The following is a 12,385-nucleotide window of genomic DNA, read 5'->3' as shown; positions in this document are numbered from 1 at the left end:
AAATAATTGCCCAGATCTGCTAATTACGGCAATGAGCAATGAAATTGGCCCCTGCATCCAGCCTGCCGGTTGCACTAAATCTGCAGCGAAGCTTTGCTTTAGTGCTGCAGCTTGCAGGCAGTTTCCAGCTGCCGCATGCACTCATCATGCATACTACGCTCTGAATAGCCAACAGCTTTGTTGCACTGGGAGAAAAACCACAGGAAATTGTGTAAAAATTCTAAAAATAGAGAAAAAATAGGTGGCATGGCCAAACTATCCATTTAGCATGATATTATTGACTTACAATATCTTTAAAGTATAGGAATAATTCAGACTTTTGGCGTTTACCTTGATGTTGACAGAATAATGTAATTAGGAAGATATATGTATAATCTCTGCTGTAATAACGAAATTTTTATTATTTACTTTATACTCAAAATACAATATATAGTACTCTTCTTTTTTAATTTCAAAACTATTTTCACATCACGATCATTTTATGAAATCCCTTTATGAAACTTATTGATTATTACTTTTTCCAGTGTACTGGTGTTGGCAGCAAAAGCAACACCGACTGCAACGCTGCCTGGCTAATTGTGGCAAGGTAAAGTGTATAAATTTGGTGGACGATCTGGCGCACAAGATCAGTTGGCCAAGAGATTTCCCAGCAGCTGCAGCAAACGGCATAGAGAGAACTACGAGAGTGAGATCACAAGGATTGGAGATACGCACAGAATGGAATCGCGTCTGGGTCTGCTCATCGCCCTGCTGCTGGCGGCCTTTCAGGCCTGGGCCATGGAAGCCCCGTCGAACTTTAATCAGAACTCTACTGAGAGCGGACTGCTGCGGACAGTGCGTCATATCTATGGGCAGTGTGCAGATAGCGAGGACGTTTTCTGGTGCTGCAAGATACAGGGAGTTCGTCTGCTGGGACGGGCTCTGAAGGTCCCACAACTGGGCATCGTGGATGGAGTTAGTTTGGTGCGTCGGGAATCGTTTAGCCAGGACACGCGGAATGGACGCTCCAGCCTGCTCGAGAGCCAGCTCAGCAATCGCGATCTCGAGCACATGTCGGGGAAGAGTCTGGACGCCCTGCTGCTGGAGCGGTTCCTCAACTTTGTCCATAGTCACCAGCTGCAGGTGAATCTACCACGGTTGCTGCGGTTTGGCGAGCGGAATGGCCAGGATTGGTTGCAGCACGTGATCGGCTACTTTATGCCAGCCAGCGAAACCGAGGGTCGCAAAAAGAAGGATGACAAAAAGTATCTGGGACCATTCATTGCCGCCGTTCTGCTAAAGACCGCTATTCTAAAGATGGCATACCACTCCATCGCCATTGTAGCGGGAAAGGCGCTGATTGTGGGCAAGATTGCGCTGATCATCAGTGCTATAATCGGGCTAAAAAAACTGGTGGGTCACGACGGCGGCGAGAAGACCACCTACGAGATCGTCAAGCATCCACAGGTGCAGCAGAGCCACACATACTCGTCCAGTCACCAGGGTGAGTACGATACTGGTGGCCATGACGGAGGATCCTACCACCGCAGCATCGACGACGAGATGATGATGCAGGACAAGGCTTACCAGGCCTGGATGCCCCACGTGACCACACCCCCTTCGCCCGCCGCCAAGGGATCCCGATAAGGGGAGCCGCGGAGTTCCTTCCGGGGTCAGCAGCTCTACTACCAAAGATCCAATGATTCCAAAAAGCTCCCACTTAGCCCAATCTATATGAATTTGTATTTACACTCGACAGCCCTCCAGTTTAAGTTTAGTTATCTTAGTTAATATGTTACCACAGATCGAGCATTAAAAAGAAAAGAATTTTATAATCATTTGTTTTTTATTTTTGGTCAAGGGTGAAACTACGCCCACACTTTTGCAAAAAGTAAAATATTTTTTTATTAATTTTTTAATTTTTTAATTTATTCTTCTCCTCGAGGATCTCGACTCTTATTTTATTGGCTAGTGATTTCTAAATATAATAATTGTGTTCGATTGTATGGACACACAAGGAGTTTGATTTTAATCTCTAAATAAAGCCCCGAGTCGATTTTGTGGCCTCTGGACGTGGCTGATCTGGGTAAGCCGCCGGCTGATGCAGGCGGCGCTTCAGTGGCTCCATCTGTTAGGCCTGGTAGTATTCCATATGGCTGCCCAACGGTGGTTCCTCCACCTGCTCCAACTGCGAGTATGTGTCGCGGGTGGGCATGCTGCGGTGCCAGCCGCTCTCGTGGCTGGAGTGAACCACCACGTGCTCCGTGCCACCTCCTCCTCCACTACCACTGTGACCAGTCGAACCCTTTTTTAGACTGCCCTGCAAAGAGAAGCGTAGCGCCAACAATTTGGACGGAACTGTTCTAGGGACAGATTCTACTCACCAGCAGCGATATGACCAAGGCGATCTTGGCCATAATAAAGGCCGAGCCGGCGATGAGGATGACCTTGCCTAGGAACATTTGAGCCAGAGTGGCCATCATGATCATGCCGCCCATCATCGCCATGTTCTTGTCTTTGTCCTTCTTTTTGCGACCTGTTTTTTTGGAGCATTTTTTATTTTTCTTTTTATACTTGTCTTTCTTCTTTTTTTTCTTTGATTTTTTCTTTTTCTTGTTCTTAGACTTTTTCTTTTTCTTTAGCTTATCTTTATCTTTATCGTAGGATGTTGCATGCACTTCGAAACTACCAAATCCTCCTATTAACTTATCGATTTTATCATCTACGCTCGCATAAGTACCTTGATCGAGGCCCAGTTCGCTGCCAAAGTCATCGATGGCATTTGAAATGGTCAACTGGCGTGGCAGCTGAAGACGCAGTGCTCTTCCCTGGACCAGCTCCAATAGTTTCCCGGGTAAACCCATATCCATACGCCTCGTCTCCGGCTTGCTGAAACCAACCTGTGGTTCGATACTTAGGTAATCGGTGATCTGCCAGGTGCTGTTATCCCTGCTTGCACCATCCAGCAATCGCTCGCTCTCGGAGCCTAGACACAGCCAAGCATCCGCGCCACCCATGCAGTGGGCTATTATTCTGCCCAGACTTCTAGGACTCCATGGGGAAGTAAACGCGCTAGCTGAAGTTTCGTTTCCTTTGTGACTTAAAGACAGAACTGAACTACCAAACACAAAGAACTGTAGAAAAACGACACGCCACATATTTATTTACTCTAATGAAACCTCTTTCAGCGCTTCTTGAACCACAAATAACCCAGACAATTGCTTTGCTCTGTTACTTATAGTGCCTAGATCATTTTTTGGGGGTAACAATTAACGGGCTTGTCAAAGCACGAAAATGCTCTGTTGATAGGAATCAAATAGAAATGTTTTCGGAAGTTTGCTTGCTGAACCCTGACCTAACGAAAACTGAAACCGAAATTTTTGTTAAGTTACCTTTTGTTTTTGGAAAGCCCTCGTTACATTTCGCTAATTACAGTTTAGATGCACTAGAAAAAATATGTATTTATGAATTATCAATAACATACTGTAAATCATGTCCTTTGGTTCTAGAGTACATATTAATTTAGATAGTAACGTGATATGCTCGTCAAGTAAATCATAATTCTTAGTGGAATTAATCAAACCTATAAAATGGAATGGTGAATATTTCGTGATACATATACAGAAACAATATTACTTTTTATACCTTTTAGTGATAGAGGTTTGCTAGATTCGTTGAAAAGTATGTAACGGTAGAAGGAAGCTTTTTCTACTCCATTAAGTCTATATATTCAATTCCTTAGTTTCTTTCTCTTTTTTTTCAATTTCTGTCGGGTAACGGGTATCTGATAGTCGGGAATCTCTACTACAGCGTTGTCTTCTGTTTTTTTATTATTAAGTTTTATTTAATAGTCTACATAGATTATTAATTAAGGTCTGTAGGGGAAGTTAGTTAATGATAATGATGTTGTATTTTCATAGATAGATACATTTTAAATACTCATTTTAAATACCCAATACACAATTGTTTTTTTTCAAGTGTAAACTATGTGCTCACAGCGATCTCACATCCACCGCCTGCCAGCCTTCCATTCGGTGAGGATCCTGGAAGTTTCTCAACAGAAGTTCGCCCTCCTGCTCCACACTGGCTGCCAATAGTTTGTTACTTGGCCTGCGTTGGTTTTCAAAGTCGTAGAAGCGGTCTTGAGTGGGCGGTTTGGGGTTGACTGGAGGTGCTTGGCCCGGCGTTTCCGCCATTCGAGGCTGCTCGAATCGAACTTTTCGTTCACTACGACGATATGGGGATGTCTCGTGCACATCGTACTGGTGGTGGAACTCATCTTGGCCTTGGCCAAATACCGTAGTCTTTCCGGGGAATTGGCCGATTGGACGGTGGCCATTAAAGCCACCGAAACCAAAGTTCGCACCGCCAAAGCTGCCACCTCCAAAACCACCGCCCAAACCACCTAATCCTCCAAGTCCACCAACGATTCCGCCCAGTCCCAAGAAGCTGCTCACATATATGGCCAGCTTGACCAAAAATAATGACTTCTTGAGCAGCAGACATATGGCAGCAAATATCAGGGGTACTAGGGCCACCAGATTAAACTTTAAGCCCAAAAGAAAGGGTAGTAAATACTGCTTGGTCAAGACGCGACCTGAAAATGTAGTAATAAATATTTGTAAAAAATATTTTTTAATATTGACTAGTATTAGAAGGTGGAATGATGTCTTTTGGCTTGCATACGTCCTTCTATTATTTTTTTCTTCACCGAACACAACAGAAAATGTTGCACTAATACTTGAATGAACATTTCTGAACATTTACCATGTTCACCTTGAAATAAACTCAATTTCATTTAAAATCTTAAAATTTGGTAACATATGTGTGCAAGTAAATAAATTCAATTTCATTTAAAATGTTAAACTCTGGTATCATATGTGTGCAAGTAAATAAATTAGTATTCATTCTGCAGCTTAGTTTTACAATACAATGCACAAATAAATAAATACTTAAATATCTATTTCGATTAAGTTTGGTTTTTATTAATAATTGTATCTGCAACGAAATCATACCGGTTGAGGGATCCTCGAATCCGAATTGTCGCTCTCCCTGCGCCGCTCCATCGAGGACGAACTCGGCCACACTATTCGCATCCGCTGTGGGACCTATTTTGAACATAAGTCCAGGATAAAGGCCGTCCATATGCCACTCCATACTCCGTTGACCCATCACTGCGCCAGCATTCTCGAGGATCCCGCGGAAGTCCACTGGATCCGTGTCGAGCACATTTGACAGAGATCTGACTGCAGCTGTTTCACTTTTCACTGTCACGAAATCCTCCACGAACTTAACGTTATTGGTCTCATCCAATCTCTGGATGAAGTTCAGAGCGGATCTTCCTAAACATTCACTGATTTTCGGTTTCTGCGATCCACGAACGCACTGCTTGAACTCCGAACTCATGGCGGAAAAGTCACTGCCAATCACTTGGTGGAAACTGACCAGGAGCAAAACGATATCCAGTGGCGACATAATGGTCGAGTGTTTTGATCTCAACTGAGCCCGCTGGCCAACTGACCCTTCTGTTTTATATCCGCCACATCTTGTTATACAATAACCGACTGGTCTTTTGGCCAAATCTGCTCTCATTCAGTTAACGCGCTGTTTTTGCACATGGCCCAATAACGGAAATTGTTGTACATCAACGCCAACCAGGGGCTCATCGTCTTGGGCCGCTTCTTATTTAAGCCGGCATGGTCATGGTCAGTGCACACGACCCAAAGCTGCGTCGACTGGTGGCCAATTTTTCGCACATCTCGGCCATTATGCAAGCAGTTATTGTAATTCCACAGGAATTATGAAATACTTGGAGGCGCCACCGTTCGGACCACGCGGAATATAATTACCATTGGTAATGCCGGTCCATTAAATAAACGGAGACGCTTAGGGAATTACCAGAAATGTTCCATCGTTTACAGAGAAAAACTTGAAAATTGACACAAGTCAATTAAGAAAACAAACAAGCGGAAAAGAGGGAAACCGATTTACGTTTGGTAAAGCAACGTGGCTTGATTGTTAAGAAAAACCCGAACAAAACAATGTATTTTTTATATAACAAAAAGTCTGGGCTATGAGATATATTTTGTATGGATTTTTTCTGTTGTTACAATAATATTTATAACGATACATTCTTTTAGTTCCATATCTATACTCGTTTAAATAGTACTTACATTTATTTTTAAAGCATCGAAAAAGTTTGAAAGCATTACATTAATACTTTTATAACAAAGATGTACGCTTCTTTTAATAATTAATAACCAGTTTCACAATGAAGCTAAACGGCATAGAAAACAGTAGAATAATCCCCTGAGTTCGAGAGTTAAGTCCTAGCAAACTTTTAGGCGAACCCAGTAAGAGTTAAGACTTTGGTTTAGTGATGCCATCACGTCAAGAGACTTGACTGCAATAGCAGCACAAGCAGGTGAGCATTTTCGCGGTCTATGCTTAGCACCCCAGGACAAGAACAGCCCAATTCCCCTGCGAGAAGTAAGGAGACAGGCGAGCAGATAAAGTTTCGAAAAGTTTAGACTCCTGCCAAGTTATTCGAGCCAGCTAGGCCAATTTCAAGGATTTTTGGCCTTGGAATTACGGTTCAGCCTGTGCGGTTGTCGCCGAAAACTTTGGTAATTTTACAAAAGTTTGTTTTCTTTCATTGCCAGGTCGCGGGCAATGGCCGACAGCTAATAAATTTCCAATTGCAAAGCGCAGCGACAGAAAAGAAATTGTATTAATAAACACTTTCACCGTCAATACTTGAAATTCACTGCCAGTTGCCTGCAGTTGTTTACAAATAGTTACCAACAAAAAACAAAAGACGTACGAGGCGGCGGCCTGGCCTTTTGGCCATTTTGAGCCTTGGGTTTTGTCGGCTTTGGCCATTTATATGCCGAATGGCGATGCCAGGCCACGGCCATAAATTGCAGCCGCGGGGCGTGCTCCCAACTGGAACTGGAATCCATGCTCTCATCCACACACCCAATTTGTTTGGGGCGTACGTGTTGCACTGCGTGTGCGAAAAAAAAAAAACAAAAAAGCAGGTCGCAACTTTCATTAGATTTTCCCGAGATGCCGAGATGTGAGCCAGTTTCTGGAGCGACATTGGATATACATATGTGTTTATATATGACTGACCGAGACCGAGGAAGAGGCTTCTGCTGCGCTTTACGCCTGGCTGATTTGCTGACTGGCTGACTAGCTGGCTCAAGTGAAATCCGGCGATCTTGCTCCGTGATTTTGTGTGTCGCCCATGCAATTGATATCGCTGCCCCAGTTCGCCTTAGCCGGTGAAAGAGTGAAAGCACTTCGCTGTGTATGAGCGATATTCAATTGAAACAGCAAGACAGCAATACACATGTTCGAGATAAATGCGGCATTTCTTTTATTGATTTGTGTGGGGGAGGGCTTGGCCAGGGGGGCTTTTGCTGCTCCTAGCGGCAGTTCAGAGTTAGGCAGTTTAGTTTCATAGTTTAGTTAAGAGTTCAGTTGAGTTAAGTTAAGTTAAGCGTAGAGTTTTAAACAATAAAGCTCTGAGTATTAATACGAGAGTGGCAGTCCATTTTAAGATTAGATTAAACGACGCCAGGTGTTCCCCTCTGGCGGCAGCCCCCAGCTGCTGATTCCTTAGACCTATTTGTGTGGGTTCGGGATTTAGCTTTCCTTCTATTTCTCTTGATGGCGCCTTAAGTGTGTAAGCCTGGCATGAACTATGCTATACAAATAAATTAAATAAATAGATAAATTAGACGGCCCTCCGAGTATTGCACTGATTACGGTTGCCTCAGCATTCAGCATTCAGAATATTTGGCATGCAGCTTATTGCTTATACGCCGCGTAGGCCAGCTGCTGGGCCTGGGAGTCGTCAGCCGGCAGCGAGCGGCCGTAGCTGTGCTCGTGCTCGTAGTGCGGGTGCGCCACGACCTCGTAGTTCTCCTTCTTCGACTCGAGCAGCTTCTTCAGCCCAATGATGCCGGAGAGCAGCAGGGCGATCTTGCCGATGACCAGGGCCTTGAAGGAGATCAGGGCCAGGAAGCCAATGGCCAGGGGCAGCAGGGCGGCCATCTTCAGCTTGAAGAGCATTAGCAGGGGCATCAGGTACTTCTTCTTCTCCTTCTTCTTTCCGCGAGCTGCAGAGGGGGAACGATTTGGTAGTTAGTTATATGATTTGCATTACTTTCGCTGGAGCGGAGCTGACCGCTCATTAGCAACTGTAGCACAGATAATTAGCCAGCGAACAGGATCGACCGCTTTCTATGTGGCTGCGCATAGAAATTGGAAATCGGAAATTGCAGCCGCTGCGCACAAAAAGAAAGTAAGCCTTGATAACTGCCTGACTAAAGTGCAATTAATAGCCAACTATCTGGATAACCAGCTGCCAATGCACCGCTATGTGGCCATGTAGCTATGTGGACATCTGGCTTCATCACAGGATGACCTCGATATGGCGGCGACTTAACAGTGAAAACAGGATTTCTGCCAGAGCCATCTGCCCGAACTGGTCGCTTGCATTAGTAACCCAAATAGGCAATGTCTTGGCCAGACCTGAACTGTAATTTATGTGGGATTCGATGGGTACTAGCCAGATACTCACATTCCTCGAGGGCGCGCTGCATGTCCTGGATGGAGTCTTTGGGCACCTTAAACTGCAGCGTGTGGGTGCCGAAGAAGCGGGCAACGCGCTCCACCAGCAGAGAGTCCACCTCGGCCTCCCGGGCCTCGACCTCTTCGGGCAGTTGCATCTCGTTGAGGGACCGACCCACCGGGATCTCATCGGTCTTGACCAGTGCAATGCCCTCGGTGAGCCGCACATCCCCGTTCTCGGCATCGAAGTAGTGCAGGGCTCGCTCCTTTGGGGTGGATCAGGAATTAGGATAGGTTTCTCTCGGGCTACTGGCCACTGAATGCTTTACCTTCATGCACAAGACCATGGAACGCTCGCCACAGTCCTTGACCATCTTCAAAGCGCTGGTCAGCAGGCTGTCCGCTTCCGAGGTAGCCGCCGCCGTGGAGGCAATCAGCGCAAAAAGGCACACGAACTTGAACATGGCTCGGGATGGGTATTTCCTTTCTCGTATTTATTTTTTTGAATGATTTGCACAAACACTCGACACTGCTGCGCTGATTTGATATCCTGCCACTTCCTGGCGATAAGGGGATGTGTGTGTATGTTCACTTGATTGAGTGCACTGCGCTCGATTGGCGTGTTCGATCTGTCGGTCAGAAGGCAACCAACTGTGGCTAGAAGACGCACGCGGATCGAGTTTTATTCCCGGCCTGCAGAGCGGCGGCAGCGTTGGCCAGCAGCGACGACAACGACAACGTTGACGCTTTAGCGCTCCGCAAGTGGTCCGAGCCCCCCGACTGCCCCGCTTGGCCCCTGGCACACAGTAGCCGAGCTTAGAATTTAAATAAACAACCCGACCACGAACCTGGCCAGGTTGCAGCCGAAGTCGCACTCGGAGTAGCACAGTCTTGGTGGCCGGCCATCCAAGGCGCGGCAGCGACACCTGGACAGGTGCGCCGAAGTGGCCGCGGTCGCCGTTTACGCTGGCAGAGCTCGTCGGATTGGCAGTTGTTGTTTGTCAACACACTTCGGCGGCAGTTAGCTGTTTGCCTGCCACAAGGAGAAGGCCAATTGTTCAGGGGGCCAATAGACAGATCGCCCAGCTCTTAAATGTTGACTTTTCTTGCATTACGTGTCGCTTTAAGGGAAAGCTTTGTGAATTAAAGTTATAGGACTAAAATTTGGAATTATAAGAATCTTAATCTCATGTGGTTTAATTCTTAGAACAATACTTTACGTAAACAAGGCTGCAACTATAACTAATCTGGATTAACTTTGCCAGCTCTTCATTATACAGTTTAAAAGGAGGGATTTTTGTTTGTAGGTGACTGCAGAGTTAGAAATAACTGGCAGATTAAATTCAATTTAATTAACCCTTTAGCTTAGCTAAAGGGCACAAAAGAAACAGAATTTTCCATTACATATTTACTTTCATGTTGTGTTTGTGCACATAATACGTTTGCAACACCTTTAAAATCATGTGAGGCTTCTACCTCACTGCAAAAAGGGAGGATAAGCTCTTGAATGCCGCTTGTTTCCCAACTAGCCTGCCTGTGTTTCCACTTTTTACAAATCCTTTGCATATTTATTTGGTTGAAGGACTGTGAGCTTTTATTTAGTTCTATACTATTTGATTACACAGCAGACCCAGGTGAAATGTAACGAGCTGTAAAGTGGCTAACGTATTTGAGGCACCTTTGAGGCGCCACCTGATGATGGCACACTTTCAGCACTGTGTAAATCTTGAGTGCAGCAGAAAGTGCCGGCAGCAGCGGTTTCTTTTCAAATTGCAGTTGCCCACACACTCGTGGTAGTCCGGCGGGGGTGGGCGGTGGGTGGTTAATCAAGAGCGCCATTTAAGATGGCCGGCGATGGTCGAAAGCAACCGCAACTTGAATTGGAGTAAAATAGAAAATTAACTAGTTTGTTGGCGCTGCGGCGGCAGCGCGGAGGAAATTTCACTTTAATTTTGCTTTTTATTTATGTGTTTGTTTGTGCCTCCAGCGGGCATCTCGCATAATGTATCAGCACTTTTGTATGCCAATCCGATCGCCGTCGACGGATGCAAAGCGACTGTCGCACGAGAGTTTCATTGGCATTATGTCGCTTTAATTTGCAGCACTCAAAAATTGCCACACGTCTGCCTCCCGCCCCATCGCTCCACCGTCCATCGTCCAGCGTCCATCGCTCATCGTTAGCCGGTAATTCACGCATTAGACGAGCAAGTGCCCCAAAAGAAAGCTACGCCGCAGATTTGCATGCTGCCGAATACAACCGCACAGACACAAAACACACAGCTCGCATCTAGATGCAAAGCCACTCGACATTTCGCAGACGATTATCCAAAGCGGCAACATGAGCCCAAAATCCGTTGATGGAATATGTAAATGCCGTGCACGTGAACATATGGATGGATGTGGATGTAGATTTGGATTTGGATATGCCAGCCACTGTCACGTTGTGATGTGTCTCATCTAATGCCCTTTCGGCAATGGTCCTTTTAAGATACAGACCGTCTTTTAGATTTATCTATATTGACCAATATGCTTCTAAATATGTATCTTTACAAGAAAAATCTTTGATAAAAATCTTATAATATATATTTTTATATATGAGAACACCGATTTAATAATACATTTCTTACATTATTACACATAAGTTAATTGGAGAAATATGTAAAATTTGTTTAGTCTGTCTTGCAAATTTAGTTATTGCACTTAATTTAATATTTTTAATGTATCTGAAAATTATTAAAATATTTACCCTGTGAAGTACTTTTATTTTCTATCCCAGTCAGAGTATTAAACAGTGAATATAATGCAAGTTCAATATATATTCAACAAATATATTAGCATTGTGCATGCGCAACGAAAGTGAAAAAAGGAATTTAATTGCTAACATTTTATACAACTTCAGCTGCGCCACTTTAAACATTGAGTGATGCAATATAGAAACAATATTAAAATCAAAGTTATGGTTTTATTGAGGAAAAGTGCTCTTTAAAGCTCTTAAAACGTTTTAGTAATTGCAGTTTATTTCATGGCAGTACAGCTAGTTAGTAAGGTCTTACGCGTCGAATATTTCAGTTAAGCCCAGTCATTTCAATTGAGTGTGCTCAATTAATTCGCATGCTATCTTCTGATGGCCCCTTCGCCCATAGTTGGCCATTTCGCTGGCTGACCCAAATAGGCATGCGAAATATTCGCTCTAGAGATAAAGCCGCCTTAAAGCATCGCACACTCAAGGCAAACAATCCCCAATTGCGGCCCCACCCGCTTAGCAGCCCCAACCCTTTTCAGTGGCATCTCCAAAATTGACACCTTTTCAAAGTTTCACTTTCATTCCGCTTGGCTGGAATGGAATTCCGGGTTAAGGCAGCTCCGTTCAGCCCAGCTCAGCTCCGGCTTGAGTTTGCAGCCCGGCGCTGTTTACATGCCTCTGCCCATGGTGCGCTTGGGTAATTTTCAATTAATGAAAGTCCCCCCATGACGTCAGTGGTGCGCCAGCAAAGGGCGCCCACAACTAACAAACTGAATAAGTGAGCGAGGGGCCTGGGAACGTCGCGTCGTTTTCCAGGTTCAACGTTCTACACTGAGCGGCAGCAGCTCATTAATATTTCGTGTAGTGGCCCAAAAGTGAAATTGTCGCATACCAAAGAAGGTAGCCACAACAATGGTCAGGGAGGGAAAACATCAGAGCCAAGAAGCCAGGAAAGTGCCGGGCAATATTTTATCTATGAATATTGCATTCAGCAAGTGCAGGCCAACAGAAAACTGCATGTGCAGTTGCAGTCAACTCTGCATTTTGGAATTTACAGGGAAATTATTTGAAGGAATCCAAATG

At 44.8% G+C, this 12,385-nt stretch overlaps 3 protein-coding genes across 3 annotated transcripts; 1 reads left to right on the top strand and 2 right to left on the bottom strand.

Annotated features, from left to right (window-relative positions):
- The first annotated feature begins 478 nt into the window (after positions 1-478).
- LOC6614083 lies at positions 479-1,783 on the top strand. The gene has a single exon (XM_002038501.2). It carries the CDS (start codon positions 718-720, stop codon positions 1,624-1,626), a length of 909 nt encoding a protein of 302 aa, XP_002038537.1. The 5' UTR covers positions 479-717; the 3' UTR covers positions 1,627-1,783.
- Positions 1,784-2,014: 231 nt separating this feature from the next.
- On the bottom strand, positions 2,015-5,478 carry LOC6614082. The gene is given in 5 exon segments (XM_032722489.1): positions 2,015-2,299; positions 2,364-2,515; positions 2,720-2,972; positions 3,987-4,576; positions 4,995-5,478. Coding segments are annotated over 5 exon segments (1,740 nt in total). The 5' UTR covers positions 5,455-5,478.
- Positions 5,479-7,336: 1,858 nt separating this feature from the next.
- LOC6614081 lies at positions 7,337-9,210 on the bottom strand. Its single transcript, XM_002038499.2, has 3 exons — positions 8,889-9,210; positions 8,570-8,825; positions 7,337-8,105 (listed from the first exon to the last, which is right to left on the bottom strand). The coding sequence occupies exons 1-3, from the start codon at positions 9,021-9,023 to the stop codon at positions 7,795-7,797; spliced, it is 702 nt and encodes a 233-aa protein (XP_002038535.1). The 5' UTR covers positions 9,024-9,210; the 3' UTR covers positions 7,337-7,794.
- Between the last annotated feature and the right edge of the window lie 3,175 nt (positions 9,211-12,385).

The sequence above is a fragment of the Drosophila sechellia genome, chromosome 3R (assembly GCF_004382195.2).
Source record: "Drosophila sechellia strain sech25 chromosome 3R, ASM438219v1, whole genome shotgun sequence".
Classification (NCBI taxonomy): domain Eukaryota; kingdom Metazoa; phylum Arthropoda; class Insecta; order Diptera; family Drosophilidae; genus Drosophila; species Drosophila sechellia.
The sequence above is the reverse complement of the archived record's forward strand: the minus strand, read 5'-3'. Positions and strand labels throughout refer to the sequence as shown.

Coding starts and splice junctions, on each gene's coding strand:
- LOC6614083 (XM_002038501.2), top strand. CDS start 718: ATGGAATCGCGTCTGGGTCTGCTCATCGCCCTGCTGCTGGCGGCCTTT.
- LOC6614081 (XM_002038499.2), bottom strand. CDS start 9,023: ATGTTCAAGTTCGTGTGCCTTTTTGCGCTGATTGCCTCCACGGCGGCG. Junction 8,826..8,888: donor CCATGGTCTTGTGCATGAAG/GTAAAGCATTCA, acceptor TCCACCCCAAAG/GAGCGAGCCCTGCACTACTT. Junction 8,106..8,569: donor GCAGCGCGCCCTCGAGGAAT/GTGAGTATCTGG, acceptor CCCCCTCTGCAG/CTCGCGGAAAGAAGAAGGAG.